Source organism: Mycteria americana, chromosome 5 (genome assembly GCF_035582795.1).
Source record: "Mycteria americana isolate JAX WOST 10 ecotype Jacksonville Zoo and Gardens chromosome 5, USCA_MyAme_1.0, whole genome shotgun sequence".
Taxonomy (NCBI): domain Eukaryota; kingdom Metazoa; phylum Chordata; class Aves; order Ciconiiformes; family Ciconiidae; genus Mycteria; species Mycteria americana.
In genome coordinates this window covers 49201449-49224908 of record NC_134369.1, presented here as the reverse complement: position 1 = coordinate 49224908, position 23460 = coordinate 49201449, and the positions used below count along the sequence as shown (strand labels likewise).

The following is a 23460-nucleotide window of genomic DNA, read 5'->3' as shown; positions in this document are numbered from 1 at the left end:
CTGGAACAGGCAGACCGGGACTGTGTCTGTTTAGGTTTTCAGTATCTCCACAGCTGGAGACAACTCAGCTTCTCTGGGCAACCTGTTCCTGAATTTGACCACCCTCACAGTAAAAAGGTGTTTTCTTGTCTTTGGATGGACTCTCGAGTTTCAGTTTGTGCCCACTGCCTCTTGTCATCACTGGGCACCACTGAAAAGAATCTGGGTCCCTTTTCTTCATTCCTTCTCATCAGATACTTACACACATTGATAAGATTCCACCTGAGCCTTCTCCAGGTTGAACAGTCCTAGCTCTCGGCCTCTCCTCATATGAGAGATGCTCCAGTCCCTTAGTCATCTTAGTCGCCCTTTGCTGGACTCTCGAGTATGTCCCTGTCTCTTGCAGTGAGGAGCCCAGAACTGGACACGACACTCCGGATCTAGAGAGGAAGGATCACCTTCCTTAACCTGCTGGCAACATTCATCCTAAGGCAACCCAGGTGCTGTTGGCTAGGGTAAGGTTTGCTGCCAGGCTCCTCCACACGCCCCAGGCCAGGACATTGCTTGGTTGTAGGAGCTGGAATGCTGTCACTGGTTGGGATTTATGTCAGGGAGCAACGGGAGAAGGTGAACATACTCTTGGAGGAATCTGATGAAGCTATAAGATAAATCTTCATGCCTGTATTCTCCAAACATGGGTCCTGGATGCCCCTCTTGTGGTATGACCAATGATACAGATGTGTAAGTCCAGCAGCAGGGGAGCTGTGATCTGGCTCTGCCTACTGATCCCCTGACCTCCGTGCGCAGTTTGCAGGATAGAGTGCTTCTGACCTGTGGGTATTGGCACTGCCAATGTCCCAAGCAAAGCAGGACCACTTGTAACAGCAAATGCTGATGTGCCACACGGGATGGGCTTAGTGATCTAGTTGTTCCTTGCACCCCAATACTAGAAGCTGGACACCAGCTTTGTGAGCACCTTCCAGAGCACCAGGATACCGTGGCTGGTGTGTCAGATTGATTGTGCATGGTACATCAGGGAACGTTTGTCTATAAGGAAGCATTTGGGAGCCCCAACAGTTATTCCTGGGTTCCTCTGAGTCCACAGCTCCCAGGCTACCCATGACTACTCCGTGAGCGGATGAAGAGGAGCATTTCCAGAGAAATGTGTCCTATGGCTGGGGAGGGTGGGGTTTATGTAAGCAGTAAGCCTAAAATTACTGTGGAGCTGGTGGTTTGGGTTGGATATTTTTTTTTTAGCAAAGTGGCAGGCATCGCCCAGCTGATGCGGATGATTTTGGGACAACCTCAGTGGGATACAGGTTTCCTCTTTAATACCTGTCCTAGGCCCTGTGTGCTTTTGGCATGTATCTGCTTTTAGGCAGCACAGTCCAGCTGATGAAGTAGATCATGGATAGAGTTTGCATGAAGGTAGCAAAATGCTTTTTTTTTTTGCTTCCTTTGGAAATTCAACCCATCTACCCCCTCTGGAGAGGCCAACCTTCTTCTGGTTGAGAGCACCTTTTCCCCATGAACACAGGTGGGCAGGAGCTGGTGTAGAGACATGTTCAACCCCTGCCCCCTTAGTTTTCTCATGCTAACCTAGCTGCTGGCTCTCAGGGTGGCATAGCTGTACCCAGCAGAAAAAAACAGACTGCTGCAGTGAAGGTAGTCCTCCCCCACGATTGATTTCTGCTTTCTTCTGTGCTCTGCGGGATGCTGTGGTGGCTCTGGAAAAGCCCACACTCCCAGCTTCCCTGGATGAAAGCGTGCAATTCTCCAGTAACCGGCTGCTTGCCGTAGCAGCGGCAGTGCCCAGGCTGGGCTGGCTGGGCTCCCCCAGGGGTCTGGGCTCGCTGCCCACGCAGACAGGGCCGGTGCCTGCCACACCATCGGGGGACATGAACTAGGACAGAACCTGAGTGGGTGGAAAATTGGGGGCCTCATTCAGGCCACCGTTGTTCCTCGCGCCGACTATGGTGCCGTGGCCACCAGTGGGCTGCAGGTGGTGAACAGCGCAAGACAAGACTCCAACCGCTTGCGATGGGGCACGGGGTCATTTTTGTCCCTGATGAGCTTGGCTGAGGGCGTTTCAGCCCAGTTGGTGCCTCTTACCTCATGGGAGCCGTGCCTGAGTTGGGTAAGCTGCAGAGAACCTTAGGGAATGGGCCAGTTTTCGCCTCTCTCCATCTCCAGTGCAGGTCTGTGAAACACTGAAGCACGCTCTGGGTTCCATCAGGGGACACAAGTAATTCAGATAGCTCAGCAGTGTCCTGCTCTGGCCAAGAGCACTGTACATTTGCCTCACGTCAGGCTAAATGGTGCACCAAGCTGTCCTCTGCTGAAGCAGTCAGGGCTGGGAGGTGCTGCTCCGGCCACCTCTAAACCCCCAGCACCTTTGCTGGCTGAAACACCATCTCCTTAGCAAAGGAGGGAATCAGCTGCTCTGGTTTTCAGAGCCTTCTGGGCTAGTCGTAGTCACTCTGTTGTTGTGACGATTGCCTCATACCCCCTGAAAGCATCCCTGCAGCTCTCTTCAAGCAGTAAGGCAGGTCCTGGACAAGGGTTCCCACACCTGGATGCTGCTGAGCTGACTGTGCCACGACAAGGGGACCTCATAGCAAATATGTGCAGGGAGGAGCAGCTGAGAGCCTACTCAGCTGGGGAGGGCAGGAGGCACAGCATTGGCCTAGGAAAGCTAAGGGTGAACGAAAAAATAGCTTTGAACTGGAAAACTGAACCACTTGCTGAAGGTTTGATTTTCTCATTACTTCCAGCCCAGGAGCAGCTCCAATGAAGTCTGGCCCAAGCACTGTGCCAGCAGCTTGCGGGTGGTTGGGCTTTAAAGTCCATCTGGGACTTGTGTAATAGAGAAATGTAGCATCAGAGAAAGCACAAATTCAGATGTCCACTGATCCATCTTGTTCTCAGTGGCTGTGTTGCATGTGGGGACCAGCCACTTTTCTAGGTCCTGTGTCAGCAAGAAGAAACCCTGAGAAGGGCTGGGGTCTCATGCTGCAGATACAACCCTGGCAGGTGCTGGGATGGACTGTGATGCTGTGTGGGTCGAGGCCATGACCTCTTCTAAATCCTCACTGCTGATGCTTATCCTTCTGGGCCAAGATGTGGGACATTACAGAGCCTTTCAAGTCCTCTCAGGCTGATGAAGCAGTAGAACATGAGGAGGCCTCGATGCATCTGACAAGGTGCTGCAAGGGGCTGGCAGTGAACGCGTGTGCCCATGCCATCTTCTTCTGCAAGCTTCTCCATGACCTCAGGTAAGGTGGAAGTGAGCTCCTCACTGTTGGTAAAATGTGCTGGCTGGGTGACGTAGTCATGTCAGGGAGAAACCTTGACGTGCCAAGCTTTTCCCAAATTACTGTATCTTTACTGAGCTAAAATGTGACACAGGCACATCACTGGTCATGCTGGTGTTGGTCTAAACAGCACGAACGTGTCACTGGGAGGACTGGGGAAGGTGGCTGGTCTCTGTAGGGAGTTTCTTGCGTGGTTCACACCAGCTCTGTATGAAGTTAAACATTATATAGGTATTCCTACACAATGCTACAGTTTGTTAGCTTTTTATCTGGTTCTGCATGGTTAAAAACTCACCTACTGTTTATACCCACACTTGTTGGTTACTGAACATTTACTTGTTGGTTACTGATGCATTTGTATAAACTCACTGTCAGTCAGTCTTAAATCACTTGGAGTAGTTTTCCCTGAGAAAACCAGGGAATGCAGATTGTGTCTAGCACCAAATCGGGGTTTCATCCCAGAAACCTTGTAGTGCCCAACACTTGTGACTTGTTCCTGCCACTAGTCTGAATGATTTACAATGAGCCAATCGTCCTCCACCAGCATGTGCTGGCCAATGTCCCTTCTCAGCAGCAGCCTCTGCTGTCACTAGTCTGTGGTCCTCATGGTGACTTGTCCTTGAGCTTGGCCATTGTGAGGGCTGATGTGTCTGCTAGGTATCAGCTCTTAATTGCTGAGCTGCTTTATAGCTAGTGGCCAGTTAGCCTCAGCATGGCGGAGTGTTTTGGGACGGGGACCCCATGCTCCTTGGGGTCTAGCCCCAAGCCCCACGGATTCTGTGCATGCCAGGCTGCAGCCATCAGTCTCTGCCTCTCTGGCAATCCCATTGGAGAGCAGGGGTGTGAGTTGGGCTGGACGCAAGGCGTGGGGTTGGGATGTGCTATGCGGACATGTGGCATGGGACCCTTCCTGGAGGAGCAGGACCGCATGTGGTCTGGGGAAACCATGGCTCATGCTGGGCTGATGCCAGCTTCTCTGCTTCCCCAGGCAGAGTGGGACTGAGAAGGGTTTGCCGACTTCCCTGGGGGACAGCCATGGCCTGAAGGTTGGGATTATCAGCGGGAGGCACCTTGGGAAGCAGCTGGCCTGAGCGCTCCCGACGCTGAGCTGGGCTCCGTGCCCCAGTATCCGTGTTTCCACCAGACGCCCTGAGAGCCTGGGTGAGTGCTCCCCAGCCTGGGCCTGGAAGTGGGACCGCGCTTATGTGGACTTTTAACTGCACTTTTTTCATAGCACTTCAAGCAGAACTCAGTAAATAATGTTTTTCTGCCAAAAATATTGAAAGTATGGAAAGTCCAGGTTTTTTATTGGGAAGCAGAGGATGCTGTTGTAGAAAAGATCTTTATTTGGTTGGAAACCCACTGCCCACCAAACATTAATTTAGTTGTTTGGTTTTTTTTACCAGTCCCGTGTGAGTGTGGTGGAGGCATTAACCCTGTTCTTTGAACGCTGGCTAGTTTAAGGCCCATTTTAGTTTAGTCCCCCCCATTTTTGTGGCTCTTCAAAATTCTCCTTATCATTTACCAAGAGCCTTGTCAGTGACTGAGACTCCAGGCTGTTAAATATTTACCCAAGAGAGAAAACATCTCCCCAGATGAGCGGCAGTGCTGAAATAGAGACGTCCCTCTCCTTGTTTCATGGCTGCAGGGTCGGCCCTGCAGCTGGGGCTGCAGGGCTTCTCGCTGGGCTCTGAATGCCCAGCCAGGAGAGGAGATCAGCCTGCAGCGTTACAGCAACTGTTTGCATACAAACTGTCAACCGCCCTGTAAACTCTTATATAAAACAAGACAAGTGGGGAGAACAGTCCTCCAGGGAGATGCTTGGAACAATAAAATCCTCTTTCTAATCATCTCAGGGCAGAGAGGAAGCAGGGATTATTAAATGGCTTTTTATAGATCTTGAAAATTAGCCAGATCCCAAGGCTCGGCTGTTTCAGCTAAAGGCTTTAAATCAGCCTGTGTGAACTGGGGCCAGGTAGCCGAGGCAGCTGAGCTCTCTGCATGCTTATTCCTAGCAGAGAGGCTGCCTGCTCCGTGCCACTCTACTGATCCCTTTGCCATGTAGGAACAGTGATGGGCAGCAGCCAAAGTCCCTCTGTGCCACTTTGGGCAGGCAGCCAGCAGTCCCAGCCTGGGAGCAGTGGTTTGTGTTTCACCTGCATGTGGCAGAGCACAGGCAACCGCGCTGCCGGTGCCTGGAGGTGCTGGTCAGTCACCTGTGCTGGTTCTGTGGGCTCTTGAGTCCCTTTCTGCTTGCTTATCGCAGCAGACCTGCAGAAGCAGGGGCTCCCGTGCCTTTACGACAGTGCTCAGCTGGTGGCCTGGGCGGATGTTGTGCTCCTCTGCTGCCTCCCGTCGCACATGCTGTCTATCTGCTCCATCATTTGGCCTGCCATCCAGAAACCCCGTGTTGTGTACAGCCTCGTCACCACCATCCCTCTCCTCGGGTAAAATGGACCACGTAATTTCAGAGCCTGGACATGCTGCCGTCATTTGGGACCTCACAGGGCAAGCACAGTGCGCGTGCCCTGGCTGAGCCAGAGCTGTGCAGGAGCACAGCTCTTATTGCCTCTCACAATTTTATTGTGAAACGTCATTGCAAACCTTGTCACAGTTGGTCACTTCCCCAAGTCCCCAACTGCTGGAGTCATGGGAACACTTTAGAGTTTCAGCTTTCTGTTTGTCTAGAAGAAGTTGTAGACTTTGTGGCTACAAACCTGAACACATGATGGAAAGGAGTCACGGGAGCTCCAGATCAAACACAATGCTGGCATTGAAACCCCACTCCTGCCAGGGCCTCAGATTATTGCTGCAAGATAACCTGTTAGAGACAGCACAGGAAACAAGGTGCAAAGAAGCAGTGTACAGTCTCCATGGTCGAAAAAGCAAACCCAGTGCATCGTGTTTCAGTTTAAACTGCTGCTGTAGCTCTCCTGAGGGCTCTGAGTGCAGGGGTACGACCTCTACCCCCTGCTCCTGACCCTGGGGGGTGCCCAGCCCCTGCGGTGAGGCCAGTCCTGGCCTTCTGCTGAGGTGACCGGTGAGGGTCCAAACGTGATGCTACTCTTCATGCTATGGGCGAGGCTGTTTACTAGTAAAAGGTTTGCAGGTCCTGCAGAGGGTAACTACTTCCTCCTCCTTACCAGCTACACCTAGTTTCTCCCCCATCAGCTAAACCTGGGTGATGCTGGCTGTTGATGGCAGGGCTGAGGGAGGGCACACAAGTAGTGGGGATCCAGCTGGAGAGGGGAGAGGAGAGGAAAGATAGGAGAGACCTTGCTTGAGGCAATCTGCCTGCAGTGGGGAGGGACCTGGCCTCGACACATTCCTGTGCTGCTGCAGTTGTGGTACGACCTATGTGCACTGGGGGAGAAAGTGCAATGAATGATTTTTACACACCACACCTCACCTTTTTTTTTTAAACAGACCACTACATGGCAAAATTCACAATCCTACTGTGGCTGTCTCTCCATTGGCAGTGTTAAGACCCGTGGATTAACTTTAACGCAAGGCAACGAGAGTCCATCAAATAGGAAGACCCCTTCTAGCTGGTTAAGATGGCGATGGGAAAGGGGTCGTTATAAGAAACGTTAATGGGATGAATCCCAGCAACTGTTGACTCAGCCATGGATGGTGCAGCGCGATATTCCCTGCGGCTTCCTCCGAGTTTCCCTCACGCAGGACCTTAAAACCCCACCATCCCACCCGCGCTGTGCGGCCACCGCCGCCTCCGGGCACCCGCTCGCCGCAGCGCAGCCCGGGCTCTGCGGGAGCATCCTCTGCCCTCCGCCCGTCCCGGTCCGCCCGTCCCGGTCCCCGTCCCGGTCCGCCCGGCTGCCTCCGCTTTCAGGTTGAAGCAAGTCCTTTGCTACAGTGCCATCGTGAGGCCGCAGTGCCAGCGCTCTGGCCAGGAGCCTGTCGATGGGTGGGGGCGAAGGGGACAGCCCCAGGCAAGGTGCCCCTGCAGTTCCCGAGGCAGAAGCTCTCTTTTTTGCTTACACTTGGTAGCAGTTCTTCCCAGGAGTTGCGCTCGGTGGTTCCCCTGCCTGTACGATTCAAGGCTGGGGCTGGGCTGGCGATAACTTTGTTAGTTGGGAGTGCAGCGTGGGGGAAGAAAACCCTCCTAGAGAAATCCTGCCACTGTACAGCTAAAGCTGGAGTGGAAATGGCGTGCGTGGAAGGGGGTAGTCACGCACGAGAAGTGGATGGGCAAAACGTGTCTCCTTCACCAGTTTCTCTGATCAGCGCCCCGGGGGTCACCCTTTCTTTCAGGAGCACTGCCTTCCACGTACCTGCCACCAGTTTCTAAAGGGCTAGCATTTCCCTTCATGAAACAATAGTAGCTCTGAGGCTAAATCAGTGAGCAGGAGCTGAGGTATACTTTCTGAGCAAGAACATGGTCCAAAACCTTTTTTCCCTTCCTTCAGGCACAGCTTCTGTTTCCATGGACGTGCTGTTCCTATTGCCGGCTGCTACCTCTGTCCATCGCAATTTCATTATACGCTTCTGCATGCACTTGCATTGCTGAATGCTCTTACAGCAGCTACAGTGCTCATCACTCCATGAGGGCCGAATGGTTATATGACTTTATATGCAGCCTGTAAAGGACTCCTGTTTACTCGATGAGCATGAGCCACAGAAAATACAAGCTATACTAGACTTGTTACTGTTAATTTCAGCATCCCTCACCTAAAATGATCCCAGACCAGAGGTTTCAAATAAACCAGCTCTGATTGATTGCCAGTGCAATTCTTCACAGGAGTGGGAGATGAGAATATCTCTTCACACCTGTGTGCACACTGGTAATTGACATTTGATTTTGTTCATCCTGCAGGGAAGATAAGAGTTAATGTTGAATGGCTAGTGGCCATTTTCTGTGCAGCCCTGAACAGCAGGACATGGCAGAGCCTGCCTCACCAGAAGGCACTGAAATTACTCAGTGACCTCTGTTTTCACAGAATCACAGAATCACACAGGTTGGAAAAGACCTTTAAGATCATCGAGTCCAACCATAAACCTAACACTACCGAGGCCACCACTATACCATGTCCATAAGCACCTCATCCAAAGCACCTCCAGGGATGGCGACTCAACCACTTCCCTGGGCAGCCTGTTCCAATGCTTCACAACCCTTTCAGTGAAGTAAAATTTCCTAATATCCAGTCTAAACCTCCCCTGCAACTTGAGGTTATTTCCTCCTGTCCTATGGCTTGTTACCTGGGAGAAGAGACCGACCCCCACCTCTCTACAACCTCCTTTCAGGTAGTTGTAGAGAGCAATAAGGTCTCCCCTCAGCCTCCTTTTCTCCAGGCTAAACAACCCCAGTTCCCTCAGCCACTCCTCATCCTGAACACTGCCCCGTCTGTGCAGAGCAGAAAACTTCCTGCCCACCATTTGTGTGCAAGAGTTTGTCAGCAAAGGTTTTGCCTCTTCAGTGACTCAAGAGGACTAAGTAAAGGGTTGAATGCTGAGGTACTGCTTTTCCAGGCTTCCTCTTTGCTCTGAATTTTGCCTCATCCCACAGCTGAAGCATGGGCTGTCTTGTTGGGTTGGAAGGTGCTGAACTGTGTATTGCCCTTAGGACCACATACCTGCCAGGGAAGATTGCCTTAGATGATGTATTAGCAATAAAAGACCTGGACTATCATCCCTGAGTTATTTTGTCCTTGGTTCCTGTTTGGCTACTTATCAGGGTTGTCTGAAGCCACTGATCAGGACTGGGGCATTGGATGCAGAAAAAAAATATTCCTGTGGGAATATCTAGAGAGGACAGTTCTTATGGGTAATGAACTTATGGTAGTTCATGGACTACACTATTGAGGATGTTAAGTCAGGGGAACATTGCTTGAAGGAAAGGACTCCTGCTTGTGCAGGATTGTTCTAGAGGCATTAGGCTCAGTTTTGCTCTGCATGGCAGAGTAATGCCTGGAATACTTTAGATTCAAGTCTCTGAGTCTGTTTCTCAAAGACCCAAGACAGAGACTCGTAGTCAGACAATGAAGAAAACCATTACAGAAGAAAACCTGTAATTTTCTTCAACCTTTCATTGAAGAAACCTGCTTCGGCCATTACCCTGCTTCGGCCTCTTATTGCCTGTATATGTTTTCACTTGTTTTCTCTTCCCAGAACCTTCCCCTAGTTTGACCTGACAGCTGCACAACTGAGAGAGTCTTTCTTTAGCCAGCTGCTAGAAAAGAGTGAGCTTGTCCAGTGCCATCTTGCTCTACTATACCAGGCATCCTTGGGAGACTTGCCTACAAAGCCATGTGGGCTGATCAGCACCAAGACATCTCTTACTTCAGCTGCAGTGGAGCCTGGTGCAACCTTGGATGACAAGTCTCCATTCTCCACAGCTGCTTCCGACATTTTCTCAGAAATTCCAGAGGAAACTACTGACTATGATTCTAAACCCTTGTAAACTATAACGAAGCCCAGCTTTGCTGAGATCTCATCCCAGCCCCCTCATGGGACTGAGGGATGCAAGAACCAGCACTGTTTGCTCTTGGACTCTTTAAAAGATTCCAGCCAATAAGCCTATGTACACATTTGCTTCTACAAGTTTTGCTCTCTAGACTGCTCAGCAAACTTGCTTCTCCCTGGCTGCCTGAGTCTTGCTTTATTTTGGTCTGAATTTGCTTTACACAGTCATCTTGGCCTACAAACTGCTTCAGTTTCACTGGGTTTTTGTTGCAGTTTCAATAGAAAACTGAATTACAAAACCAAATTAGAGTTATTTTGTGGTGGGTACAGCTTTGGTATAAATAGCTAAAGAGGATTGGGCCCAGTCTTTTTTTTTTTTTTTTTTCCCCTCAGGGGATCTCGAGGAAGCCATTGATGCCAGACAAAATAGTAAAGATTTAGTCAGGAGCACTCTTTCTGTTGACCCAGGCTTTAATCAGGACTTATTCATACTTTCTTGCTGGTGATAATGTGACCTACCACCACCCCCACAGACTACGTGATACTTCTTTCAAGGAAAAAGGAGGTAACTGGATATTCTGTCCAAATCCACCAGGACAAAGCATTTTTTATTCCCTAAATTCTCTAGTTCACCTTACAGTATTCTCTTATACTTCCTGCCGTCATCTGTCACGTGTTTCAGTACAGTTTACTATGATAAACCACTGCCTGGTTTTGCCTCATGGGAAATTATTTCTGTGGTGAGGCCAGGGATTAGTTCTGCATGTTGTAACTAGGCCCCTCACTTAATTATGATTGCCAACAGCTGCTGGCACCACACCTGTATATCAGTTATTGTATATGCCATTTATCTTATATCTGGGCTTTACAGTGAGCTCAGTCTGCAGAGACTAAAGCCTGGGAGAAACCTATTCACTTGAGCTGCAAGAAAGTTGTTATCAATCACTGGTAATTAAAATATGTCTGTGATTGTTTTTTGGTCATTTTAATCAACTGTGAAGCAGAAGTGAAAGACAGACAGTGGTACAGTCTGCTTTATAGCTTCTGCTTCACTTAGTTCATGGAAGCAAATGAAGGACTGCAGAAAAGAGCCAATGTGGGGATGTGTTTGCTGTCATCAAATGGCTAAGAGCTGCAATAGCTTTTTCTATGATTGGGAGCAGGTGGAACTGTACCTCCTTGGACAAACTGCAAGGTAATAAGGGTATATCCTGCTGTCCCTGCTGGGCTTCTTACAAAGGTGGAAGTGCAGTGTGAGTCTCTAATCCTGCCTCTGGGTGCCCTGCGATACAGGGAGATCATCTGCTTCTACCCCAGTCTGGGCTCGTTGCAAAGAAGGAACTGTAGTATAGGGCTCCAGTCCTGCTTCTTGGATAAACTCTGAGAAAGTGAGGGCATCTGCTTTCTTTCCTGATCGGGACTTTCGCTCCAGGAAGAGACCCATGTTGTCTCTGTATGGGAGGGCAATGGATCTGTTGAAGAGAGGCTCCTCAATCCCCAGCAATTCTCGCACGTGTCGTGAAATCTCCTGAAATACAAGACAAAATACCAGAAATTCTCATTTCACAGAGCAACAGCTAATACCATTCATTCTGTCAGAGCAGCAGGAAAAAGAACTGATTTTCTGAATTTTGGAACAGTTTCACACTTGAAGTTGCAACTTGAGAGGGATCTGAACCCATGAGCCCCATGTGACCTTGGAAAAGCAGAGCAGACCACTCATTCTCCAGATTTACTGTGGGGCACGGCATCATCTCTGGTCTCTTAGTGGCACAAACAGCTCTGCTTTCCCCTTTGCACTTGCAGAACAAACAAGTTATGGGTGAATGAGCCAGAGTCTATTCTGCCTAATGCAAAAACATTGTTGTTTGCTAAGTTATGTTGTCAACAACAGAGTCTATACACAGAAGAGATGTAAAAACTAATTAAACCAATAAGCCATATTGCTCATTAAGAAAATGATGGGTGACTGGCTATCTGAGCCAGCTGGGCCTGGAACTGTCAGGTCGCTGGAACTGTCAGGAACAGAGCCTTGCCATTATTTTTGAAGTCACTTCTGAGAATGTAACTGTCTAATTTGACTGAAGCTTCGAAATACAATTCACAAGGTTTTACTGATCTTTCACAGGATTTGCTCAAAACCTTCCTCCAACTTTGGCTTGACTCGGAAGAGTACTACCCTACTTTGTGTGATATCAAAAGAACACCGAACTAGTATCTTCGGTGGGTTTGATATTTAAAATACAAGTACAGTGGAATTAAAACCAGCAGTAACTTCACTTGTCCATGCTGCGTAGCTTCCACGTAATTCACTGTGTAGTTCTCTCCCAAACTGCCATTTCCCTTAAATTGCAAAAAGGTTCTGTCTCACTGAGCTGATGCTATCACATTTATTTCTATAGTAACTATCTCGGTTTTGACTGTTCACAACCTTTCACTGATATTTCTTGTTGGGAAGCTGATGTGCCCAGGATTATGGCCTTAACTTTGCACCTGCTCTAGTGCACACTTCCTGAAAGACCCAAAGGGCCACATCCTGCTCAGAACTCTGCACGCTTGGATTCTATCAGAGTAAAGTTCTCTAAAACACAAATAACTGGCAGGATAGGGCATGATCTTCAAGAACATCTAGGTTCCACTGAAGTCTGTGAGATGTTCCCAATTCACTTGCAAGCTTTGGAAAACATTACAGAGACAGCCTCATTTTCAAGCTTGCTGCAGTATGCTGGCTATCACTTATCCTAGCCCTGAGGAATTTCAGTTTCCACAGGAGGAAGAACGGGTTACAGCTGATATCTCTAACCCGTAGCTTAGTGTTTCTCAGCAGTTAAACTACCACCATCCCTACTCCCTCTATCCCAATGTGAGGGTGAGGCTTACAAAGCCTATAAAATTCTTGCCATCTTTGGTAAGTGCAAATGACTATAAGGGCTGTATCTGCTTGTACTAGAAATGCTCTTGAAGGGCTGCTGTCTGAAACACTACACATTGTAATCTGATGCCTTCTCCTCCAACCAACCGGCAAAGTCATGGTACTAGTCAATGTTTATGGTGGCATATTTCATTTCAAACTAACAGTTGACATTGTGCAGCCAGACAGAACTGTGGTGAAATTGCTTTATGGTGTTCTAGAATAAAACAAACAGTGTTCATACTCTAGTTGTTGGAGCATAAAGATTTTTCTCTCTTCCTGGTTATCTGAACTTCTACCTTGTGTCCTCTGGGGAAAGCAACTTTAAATCATGATGCGAAACAAATGATTTGGCTCTGTAAATGCAGCCCCAAGTCCCTCTGTGGTTTCCATTAGGGACGGGAAGGAGGGGAATGAAATTTAAGTCAACTTGCTTATTTTCTGAACCTTCAGGAAGCTTTGGAAAGCCAGACTGTAGCCCCAAACTTCAGTTTAGTTAGCTTAACTACCAGTGTTTGTTAAAGAAAAGATGTAGGTTTGAAAGGAAAACGACCAGACAATTACATGTTTATAAAATGCTGTTTGTGTTCAGCAAAGTGTAAAACAAGGAAGTGATAATGAGCTGCCCTTCTGTTGCTTGAGATCAGTGGCGCAATTGCTGCAGGTTAAATCAGACTAGATTTTTAGAAGTTCTACAAATCAGTAAGTGGAAAATTACTGAAAAGAAATTCTGACAGATATCTAAGAAAGGCGCATGCATCTTGCTAAGCAGTTTCATGGGCAAGAGGAGCAACATAGGCTTAAAGAAAGGCTAAGCACTTCTGAAGCACTTATGGTGTCCCAGAGAGGAAGCCTGCGATCTCCAGCCGGGTGAGGATTTATACCTGAAAACACTCAACGAATATAACTGTTTGGCTGAACAAATTTGGTTGTCCAGTTGCCGGCTCATTCTTTGAATAAGCAATCTGCCTGGGTGGACAGGCCTAGCTTAGCTTGCTTGCAAGCAGAAAGGGTCAGAGCTGGGCTCCAAGGGGCCGAGGAGGGAGCTCCGGGACCCGCAGCCGGCCGCACCTGCATATGGCCGAAGTCCGTGACGCCCATGGCGGGCAGGCTGGAGCAGTTCGCGAGGATGAGGCGGCGGCCGGTGATGCCGTTGGCCCTGAAGCACTCCTGCGCAGGGAAGCGGAGGGAAAGGCAGGAGGGCCGCGGGTCGCCCTCGGCCACTACCGCCCCCCCCCCCGCCGCTCACACGCACGCACACGCTCACACACACACAGAGTGCAGGGCCACCGGTTCAGGCGGCGGTGAGGGAGGGGGCTTCCCGCCCGGGCCGGCAGCCCCGCACCTCGTACTGGGGGAAGCCGAGCTGCACCACCCACTCGGCCACCTCCGCGGCGCTCCAGGCCAGGAAGGGGCAGGCTGACCGCGGGCCCCCCGCGCCCTCGGGCTCGGGCTCGGGCTCAGGCTCCGGCCCCTCGGCCGCCCCGGGCCCCGCGGGCCCCGGACTCGGTTCCATCGGCGCCGCCCGCAGGCCGCCACGGTAACGCGTCCTTCCGGAACCCTCTTCCCATGGCAACCGCCACTTCCTGGAGGTGCACCCCGTTTTCCCTTCCGCCACCCCCTCCAGGCTGTCAGCCCACAAAGCCGCCTGCGTTCCGCGCCTGGTGGTTCTGCGGAACTAGCGTTTGATCGGCTGCGTTGTCGAGGGGGGAGGCTGAGGGATGAGCACCGAGGCACCACCCTCTCGCTCCTGCCTGGCTGACGCGCACCCGCTCGGCTCTTGCCGCCCCCCCACTCGGGTGTTTCCGCCGGCGGCGGCTGCAGCGCTTCGGCCCCGCTCGGCTCTTTCCGCCGCGGCGGGCTGCCGCCTTCGGCTCCGCGCGCGCCGGCCGCCCGCTCAGCCCTGCCCATGTCGGACGTGCTGGCCGCCGCCGCCGGCTCCCGGTTCGAGCCCCCGGCCGCCGGGGCGCCGGGCGGCCGCGGCGGCCCCGCGCCCCAGGTTCCCTCAGGTACGGGCGCGGCAGGGGAGGGGGCAGCCGGGCTGGCCGCGGCGGGTAGCGGGAGCGGCTCCCCGCCTGCGCGCTTCCCTACCGGGGGCGGCGAGCGCTTGCAGCCCGGCCGGCGTCCCTGAGGAGGAGCCCCCTCGGCGGCGGGGCGGGCCGCCCGCGGGCTGCCGGGCAGTGCCGGAGGGGCTGCCGGCGGGGAGGCGGCAGGCCCGGGGGCGCGTATTTTAGCGTTGGCCTTATGGCCAGGGAGAATGCCGTGAGTTTCCTTTCCGTGGTGGGTTTCCTCGTTTCTCCCGGAGAAGCCTTATTTCCACGGTGGCCGTTTGCTTCCATGAAAATGCGGTTCCCCTTGCGAAGAGCCGCATCGGGCATGGCATTAGTCCCTGGCTGACATTTGCTGTTCCGGGTGGGTTGGCTGCTGGGGGAAAGGGGCAGGCTGGGATGTCTCCGCGTCCCCTTCTGCAGCTGGCACCGGCGCTCAGGGAGGACCCGCACCGCCGCTGCGTCCCGCGGCTCGGCTCCCCGGCCGCTGGGCTCCCCGGCCGCTCGAGCGCCTGGAACTACAGCAACAGTTCCCGGCGTTTCTTCCCTGCAGTGGAAAGAGCGAGGATCGATGGAGATTTATTAGAGACAGGGTGCTTTACCCGGTGAAAGAAGCCCCGTCTAGCCGGGAGCTGGACTACCCCCGCCATGCGGTCTCTGCCGTGGGCTGGGTGCTGAGGTGCCTCCCAGCTCCGAACTGACTCCTCGAAACGGCCAGCGGCTGTAAGGCTGCAGAGAGCTGCAAAAGCTAGAACTTGTCTATGCCCAGTTCACGGCCTTAATGCGATCAGTCAGTGGGGCTGTGGAGTGTGTACTGCAGTTGTATGGGGACAGAGCTTTCCCAGAGTTCAGGAGACTCAGGGGAGACCAGGAGCCATCTTTACAGACAGTCCTTTTAGCAGTGACCTAGGAATTTCCATCTCGTCAGTGCCCTGTGGGAACCGCTGCATGATTGCTTTTTCCAGGGCTTTGTCAGCCCAGTTTTTTACATGATGATATTTGGCTTTGTTCTGTCCTTCTAAAGCTAGGATTGGTGGTTCCTGAATGAACCCCGCTTCTGAGAGCGCTTCTGCACCAAAAACATGCGTGGGTTTTTGTTCTCCCTTTCCTAGGGTTAGACAATTAAAAATCTTTGTCTGCAAGGTGCTAGCTACAGCTCATAACATGAAAAACTGGTTGGCACAGCTCTTTGTTCCACAGCCATGTGACCTTGTCAACATTTGAGTGCTGGCTGTAGTTTTTCCTCCTGTCTGGTATTCTAAAGACTGAAATTTATTTCACCTTCTCTCCATATATTCTGTTTGTTGTTAGAAAATGAAGACTCGGCCCAAAAGACAGAGCCTGCAGATCAGCTGGTTGATTCTTTGGAGTCCAGTACTTCACAGAGCGGGTAGGAAAATCTTTTTGTGTGTTGTGGCCCACATGCATGACAGTCTGTTTCACCCCTGTGACCTCCTCTGTATTGGCAGTTGATTCTGTGCAGGTGGAGAAGGGACTGGAGACTGAATTGTCTGCTTTAGGACAGTATATACCAGAATCAGTATAGGAGGGGCTGTTCTTACAGGCTTAAGGTTGTTTTAAAGCTTATGAAATGATGAAGTGTAGTTCATGGATCAGCTATTCAAATCACAGAATCATTCAGCTTGTAAGGAACCCTGCAAGGTTTTGTAGACCGCTGTAAGAGCTAATAAACTTTCAGCAGGAACTTTTCTCTATCCTGTCTGAAGGATACGTTAATGATTAAGCATTCCCACTGTCTATAATTCTGGTGGAAGCTGAGCAAGAAAACACCTTTTACAGTTTTCTTGACAATGTTTTGGGTTTTTTCTTCACCCTTTGTTTTCTGTGTCACTCCTTCATTAATGCTGCTGATTGACCTTGTTATCAGATGTTTGGCTTGTTATTATCTGTTGGGCATGTGGTGCTTGCAGCCAAGTCATTGCATTGGTTACAAGCACTAATACGGTATGCCATGGAGTTTTATTTGCCATCATACATTTGTTGCAGAGGATACAATTTCAGAAATGTGTGAGTTAATTACATCAGACAGTAGATAAACCACAATCTCATTGAAAAAGAGGGAAAAAAAATTCCAGCAAAAAAAGCAACAAAACACCCTACTTACTTAAACAGCAATTTGATGCCGTCTTGGCTTGATGCTAATGACATCTGTATCGGCTTTCTTGACTCCAAACACGTGTTCCTCCATCTCTTTATTATGTCCTCTGATTTCCTTTGAAAAGATTAATATAGACTGTGAGCAAAATGGCCGAAGTAGATGCTGGATATTTGTGGATGTTACCTGATACATTTGTCTAAGTTAGATCTCCTTTGAAAGGGACGGGGGTGGTCCAAAAGGGTTATATGAGGAGGAGTCAGCTGAACTCGGTCTTTGTAAATCTGCTTATAAAGCTTGTGTAGCTCTTCCTAATCTTTCAGTGAGACTCTTGGGCTTCAGTGGTGTCTGGAGGAAAAAATTCCCAAGCTGGTAGCTCCTGTGTTGATGGAGAGCCTTTTGAGCAGATGTGTGCACCTATGGTAGCAAGTGACCAAATAGCCCTTCTAGGTGTGATCATGCAACTGCCAAGCTAAAAGCAAATGGGCTGGAAAACGATGGCATAGAAGTCCAAATTTGTCCTGGGCTACCAGAGAAATTGTTACGGTTCACTGTAGGAGTAGTTCTTCCTTTAAAAAATTGTCCCCTCCAAGTGTCCCTTCTTTTCTTATATTGTCCATCTGCTGCCATTTTGTGTATCCTGGTATTCAGCTCACTTGAGTTGTTCTTACAGACCTTCTGGTCTATCATGCCATTTCTAGGAAAGGAAATCACACTGTTGAGAGAATTTAAGTAAGAAATGGCTTTATTTCTGGATAAAATCTGTACCCCCATAGGAGTAAAGATTTGGAAACAAAAGCCACATTTGCCCTGCTCTAGTCTTCTCTATGGATGCAGCAAGGAATGTGTCTAAGTTGAGCTGTGTATGGGGTTTTTAAAATTTTTTAAACTATTCCCACTATATTGATAGTCTGCTCCCTTGCTAATGAGAATATTTCTCACTTCTGAAAGGAGACATTTGAGGAAATGCACATATTTTCCATTACTGCTGTGTTCTCATGTTTCTGATCCTTTAGAACAAGGCAGTTGATATTGATTTTATAGTGCTGTGAGAAGGCTTTGCTTTTCAGAAGGGCAACTGTTTCTATTCGTATTAAAGACTAGGTTGCTTCTCATGGAAGTTTCACATAGTATCTGAGAGTATGATGCAGGAGGCTCTTCTGGTATCCTTCTGAGTTCATTTGGGATGATCACTCTTTTCAGCTATAGGCAATATGCAGCATTTTTTAATGTAATTTAGAAGAAAACCCTCAACAGAGAATGACTGCCAAAGATGTTTCCTTTCTTGCCCATTCGTTTCCTGCTATGTACCTTTCTTTTTGTTCTAACATGTCCATCTCCTCCTGTCACAGTGCAGTACTTGGACCTCTTTGCTATTATTGTGCTGCCGTTGTATGTCTTATGGCTTGCTTGTCTGTGCAGTGTATTTGAATATGGCAGAGACAGCTGGGTGCTCCCTGTATCTCTTGGGATTGCTAATAGGAAAGGCATAATGGGCCACTTAAATAGAGGGCATTTTCAAGATGGCTGTCAAAACTGCTCTGAATCCTTTCGCTGATCCAGTTGACCTCTGATGGAATATGCAGATGTCCTATGCTGTGGGGCAAGTGCAGTGAATTACTGCTGTGTAAGGGTTGGTAAATATGGAGTATCTCACTGAAGTTGCTCCTTCTGGCTCATATAGAAGATAGTCATGTGGAAATGAGGGCAGGACTGGTGTGCAAAGGGCTCTTTGTGCAGTTGGCAGGTGCTGACCACAGAAGCTTGTTCCCTTCAGTCCATTTGAATTTGAGTTCCAGAGCAGAGTGATTCCTCTGCAGGCTGTGCCCTGGGTGCAAGTGCTGAATTGTAGTGCGCTCTTCCTCCGAAAGGTCACAGATTGGGTCGCTTCTGAGTGCGGGCGCGACAGAGGATTCAAAGGAAGAAGCTGGCACTTTGGAGGATCAGGAAGTGGCTGAACTAGAAGAGAAGCTGCCTGACCAAATCCAGTCCCTCAAAGAGGTAGGTGGGTGTTTCTTACGTCTGAAAGCAAGGACAGAGGTGCAGCAATAGTTCTTCCACCCTACTGCTGTGCTTATGGCTGTGGGACTGAGGCTTTAAGGGTTGTGTTAAGACAAAAGTAGTATTAACATAGATTTGGTTATATTTTTTCTATATGTTAATGGGAGGTAAACGTTATCGATCCGATTTGCGAAATCCCTCTTGTGTCTTCAGCTAGTCCTCGCTTCCTTGCAGTTTTTGGCTTGCTGAGGCTTCAAGGTTATTCTCACCTTCTGCCTCTTGTCTGAGGCTTCTGGGAATTCCCTTCTTGCAGATTTATGGAAGAGGGAACTGAAAGTGACTCTGCTGTCTTTTTTTTCTTTTGGTGAGCAGCCAATTCGTTTGCATTACAGATACAGTCGGGAAAACCTGTGCAAGTGGCATGCAGCTCAGGAGCTGTGAGTTTGCATATATGAGGAGAGAGGGCTGGCCCTAGTGAACCAGGTGGAGTTTTCACTAGGACGCAGCAAGTGACAGTTTGATTGTGGCTGTAGTCTAGATGCACACAGAGCTGAAAGGCTCTCCCTAGAGAGATTGTGTCTTGGGAACTCTTTCCAAGAGTCGTCAGCTAAATCTGTAAGGCTGTTGCTTTGTCGAGAGGTGACAATTCACTCTGAGGCAGATGCAAAGATGTGCCTGCCCAGGGATTCCCAGGGAGGCCAGGGGGTGTGTAATTTGTGAGACTAACACAGCATTTTACTTCAAAGTTCACCACTTTGGTGCTGTGGAGGAAATAACGCAGAGAGGTGTCTTGGAGCCAGCCAGTTCTTTTTAACTAATAGAAGCTTCTGCAGGGTCTGACTTGGCTTCAGAAAGATTCCTGAATTACTAATGAGTTGTTTTAAATCCAGCTGGGGACTTTCTTACCACGATGGTCTTTGTGACAATGTTTCTTATGTGCTTTGTGCAGGAAGCTGTTGTTCGGATAAGCAACTACCATTTACCTCAAGGACCAGGGGATATAGTAATGATTCAGTCAGATCACACTGGTGCTGTGGATATCCTTTCAGCTGAGCTGGAGACTGCAGACCTCCTGGGGGAGCAGAGGAAAGGTGAGTCCTGAAAAGAAAACGTTTGTTTGGGCCACTTTTTAAGTGCCTGCCCTGCATAGAGAAGAGCAGAGGCTGTCCTGGAGATTCCTGGACAATTCTGGAATTCCTGCTGGAAATTTGGGCTCCTGGCTAGCGAGTGGGAAAACTTCACATCCAAGGCTTCTGGGAGCAGGCTCCAAAATGCAAAAGCCTTGTCAGAAATAGCTTCACTGTTTTCACATAACAGTTTGCCAGTAGTGAAAAGTCAGATGAGCCCACGATCTTTTCCCCTGTCTCAGCTCAGCCTCCCCCTCTGGCTCCACCCACCGTGTGGACCACTGAGAAGACGAAGGAATTCAAAGCCAGGATGGGAAAGGAGAAGAATGGCCGGATGGTGGTGAAGCGAGGCGAGGTGGTGACAGTCCGTGTGCCAACCCATCCTGATGGGAAATGCATTTGCTGGGAGTTTGCTACAGATGACTACGACATTGGGTTTGGAGTCTATTTTGACTGGACCACGGTTACTAGCACTGCCATTACTGTTCAGGTCAGCGAATCCAGTGATGAGGAGGATGAAGAGGAGGAGGAGGAAATTGAAGGTTAGTGCAGAGCTTATAAGGGTTAATTTGTGGTGCTTGTTGCCATGCTGCTGAGAGTGTCTGTCAGATGCTGTAATTTCCATCTACTTTGTTTACTCAGCCCACTTGTTATCTCTGCAGCTTTTTGGGTTCTTGGTTAGGCTGTGATGAGACAGCATTTAGCCCTTCCGGCCTCAGCGTATGTCAATGGCTGTCCTTCTCCAAGAGTGTTCTTAGAACTGAACACACTGAAAAATAAAATCAGAATTCACGTGCTCAACTTCTAGCTGATAAAAAGATTAGGGTCTGAAATTTTAACTTGACTGTTTTTCTTAGCCTCTCGGACTGAGAAATCTCTGGTGGTGAGTAGGAGTAAAAAGGTTTTGTTTTGGAGGGTGTTTTTGTTTGATTGTTTTTTTCCCCCCCAGTACATCAGTAGCTCCTGCTGACTGCATTTGAGAGGACTGCTACCTGTGTCTTTGTACTTGTGAAACACACAGCGATGTTGCCTGTTCTGTGGCTTCAGTGTATGTGTGACCAGTGTAGCTGGGGGATTGGTGTCTCAAATTAATTTTGCAGGCTCTCCAAAGAGGGGTAGGTTCCTGTATAAGGAATCCTCTTGGAGAAGTGAATTGAGGACATAAACACAGTGAGGTTATAGCTAAGAGCTTTCCCGCCTTTCTTTTGCTTCAAGTCTATATCACTGGACCACTGTTGTATAAAAGCCATGAGGTGTCTAAAAGGTAAGTCCAGGGACATGAGACCAGGCTGTCAGGCAAGTGGATACTGTCCCATCAGTATTCCCAAGAGAACTGGTTCTTGGCATGTCCTTTGCCATGATAAGGAAAGCTAGACTCTGTGGGTATTATTTGCAGAAAGGACAGAGCAGACGCTGTGGGTAATGCTGTCATAATTAGCCTTCCATATACCTGCATGCCTCTGCTGCATTCTGGTCTTGTTGATCTTTTTCTGGATTACCTAGTGGCTTAACTGGCTCTGGCCTACTTACCTGTCTCCCCTCTCTCATTCAGGACTCGCCCCTGTTGGTGACGTGGAAAGGGGCTCCAAAAGCTATCTGCGGAACCGCTACGGAGAGATCATGCCCGTGTATCGGAGGAACAGCCATCGGGAGGTGCAGGCAGGCAGCCACGAGTACCCAGGCGAGGGCATCTACCTGCTGAAATTTGATAATTCATACTCTCTCCTCCGCAATAAGACTCTGTTCTTTCATGTCTATTACACTAGCTGAAGAAACGGGAAGGGGCAGGGACGGCAGACAGGTAATGGTGAGTGTAGCAGGCTGCCACCCAGCCCTGGTACCGCCTGATGGGCACTGCTGTGTGACAGAACCAAGGCACAATTCTGCTGGCTCCTCTTCAGACACTAACTGGTTTCTCCCCACACCCTCCTTCCCTGCTGTCCCAGTGGAGAAAGGTAGTTGTGACTGCCTGGTTGTCCACAGGCAGCTGCTCTTTCTGTAAAACTTTGGGAGGTCTGCTGTGTGCAGGCATCGGGCTGGGCCTTCATGTCACAGCCGGTAAATGCCCGGAGGCCAGGTTCAGGTGGTCGTGGTTTCGATCTGTTGTGTTGGTATGAAATGAAGTGAAAATATTCTTGATCTGTTGCTATTTTGTGAATATCTTTTCCGACTCTCCTGCTGCATCTGCATCACTAGAGGGCAGCTGTCAGCTGCAGTGAGCCAAAAGCACAGCTGGCTTGTCACCTAGCCGCTGATAATCTCATCACCTACCACCACTACATGTCACCAGCAGCCAGGGCTTCCTTCACTCGTGTGGGTGGGGGCGCAGCTGGCCAGCGGCAGCCCGTGCGGCAGTGGCTAGGCCATGCTACAACAGGCAGGCCCCAAACAGCAGTCACGGCATGTGTTTGAACAGGGGGTGGAGGGAGGGTACACACCTAGAAGTCCATCAGAAGGTTTCCCTACAGATTAAGAATTGGATGTTATACCTGTTGATTGTAAGGGGTATGTAGATGATTAAAACTTCAGTGACCACCAAAAGTTTTTTTCTGTGATCCAGATGTGAAGCAGAAGAAATTACTTACTGCTGTGCTGAATAAATACAAAAAGGTTGGAGTACAACCAATAAATGTACAGGAAATGTTTCTAAGTAGCAGCATGTTGGTTCACTGGTATTGCTGCCAGCTGGGTAATATGATATGTAGCAAGGAAAAGGCTCCCCAGAGAAGTGTGCATGTAGCTTGTCAGCTGCTATTGCTGTTGCAAAGGTGTTGTTGGAAAATAACATCTCTGCTCAGAAACTTGAAAGGTGTGGGATTTAACCAGTCCTTTCTGTGAACCAGAATCAGCAAGGTCATTGCCAACACATGGTGTAAAGGATGGAGTTCCTCGGCATGTTTTGGTGGCTAGTGATGGCATTAGGGATCACCTTCTGCTCAAGTACTGGCAGAGTTGAACAAGGATTAAGTTAATCCTTCAGAGATGAATTTTAGATCATGTTTATCTGTAACTGTTGTTTATTTCAATACTTTTAACTTCAAGTCATTCTCTTTTCTAAGAATACTGCTGTATTTACATTGATACCTCTTTGCAGAGACACAAAGTGGCTGTTTGCATGGTGATTTTAGTAGACTTCTGAGTTGTATTTTTAAATCCTCCAAGTAAAGCACCTCTACTTGGTCCGTTCCTTCTATTGAGAGGGAATGATGGACAAAATGATTTTAGGGTAGTTAAAGCCAAAGATTTCCCTCTCGTAGGAGGGCTGCGTATTTCCTATTAAGGCGATACTGTAATGCTGTGCAATTTGCTCCACAGTCGAGCTCTTCTTTTAACTATCTCTGCTTACTTATTTACTGCCCCAGAGCACTCAGTAGGTCAAAATGGTGAGAGAGAGAGCAGTCAGTCTACAGTAGAGCAGCCCAAGCTGGGAGCAGGAGGAGCGGAAATGGAAAGAACACTGGTTGGAGCACAGTGGCTTTCTGGGTGAGCAGGCAGGGAGCAGAGTTGGTCAGGGTAAGGAGCAGAGTTGTTGCTGCTTTAGGCC

At 49.4% G+C, this 23460-nt stretch overlaps 3 protein-coding genes across 3 annotated transcripts; 2 read left to right on the top strand and 1 right to left on the bottom strand.

The window, feature by feature from the left end:
* Positions 1 to 561: 561 nt before the first annotated feature.
* On the top strand, positions 562 to 10128 carry NOXRED1 (NADP dependent oxidoreductase domain containing 1). Its single transcript, XM_075501634.1, is given in 13 exon segments — positions 562 to 606; positions 930 to 1020; positions 1845 to 2116; positions 2173 to 2177; positions 3060 to 3254; positions 4282 to 4454; positions 5560 to 5740; positions 7144 to 7268; positions 8128 to 8245; positions 8638 to 8696; positions 8699 to 8741; positions 9420 to 9707; positions 10107 to 10128. Coding segments are annotated over 13 exon segments (1617 nt in total).
* Positions 9888 to 14535, bottom strand: SAMD15 (sterile alpha motif domain containing 15). Its single transcript, XM_075501633.1, has 4 exons — positions 14365 to 14535; positions 13970 to 14302; positions 13696 to 13794; positions 9888 to 11241 (listed from the first exon to the last, which is right to left on the bottom strand). Exons 1-4 carry the CDS (start codon positions 14533 to 14535, stop codon positions 10975 to 10977), a joined length of 870 nt encoding a protein of 289 aa, XP_075357748.1. The 3' UTR covers positions 9888 to 10974.
* On the top strand, positions 14358 to 22055 carry TMED8 (transmembrane p24 trafficking protein family member 8). The gene is made up of 6 exons (XM_075503360.1): positions 14358 to 14633; positions 15984 to 16062; positions 18660 to 18789; positions 19739 to 19880; positions 20159 to 20458; positions 21469 to 22055. The coding sequence occupies exons 1-6, from the start codon at positions 14534 to 14536 to the stop codon at positions 21684 to 21686; spliced, it is 969 nt and encodes a 322-aa protein (XP_075359475.1). The 5' UTR covers positions 14358 to 14533; the 3' UTR covers positions 21687 to 22055.
* The last annotated feature ends 1405 nt before the right edge of the window (positions 22056 to 23460 follow it).

Excerpts from the sequence above, each read along its gene's own strand:
- SAMD15 (XM_075501633.1), bottom strand. The coding sequence starts at position 14,535 with ATGGGCAGGGCTGAGCGGGCGGCCGGCGCGCGCGGAGCCGAAGGCGGC. Across the intron at positions 13,795-13,969 it reads TCGGCTTCCCCCAGTACGAG|GAGTGCTTCAGGGCCAACGG; the intron begins GTGCGGGGCTGC and ends TTCCCTGCGCAG. Across the intron at positions 11,242-13,695 it reads CGGACTTCGGCCATATGCAG|GAGATTTCACGACACGTGCG; the intron begins GTGCGGCCGGCT and ends CTTGTATTTCAG.
- TMED8 (XM_075503360.1), top strand. The coding sequence starts at position 14,534 with ATGTCGGACGTGCTGGCCGCCGCCGCCGGCTCCCGGTTCGAGCCCCCG. Across the intron at positions 14,634-15,983 it reads CGCGCCCCAGGTTCCCTCAG|AAAATGAAGACTCGGCCCAA; the intron begins GTACGGGCGCGG and ends GTTTGTTGTTAG. Across the intron at positions 20,459-21,468 it reads GGAGGAGGAGGAAATTGAAG|GACTCGCCCCTGTTGGTGAC; the intron begins GTTAGTGCAGAG and ends TCTCTCATTCAG.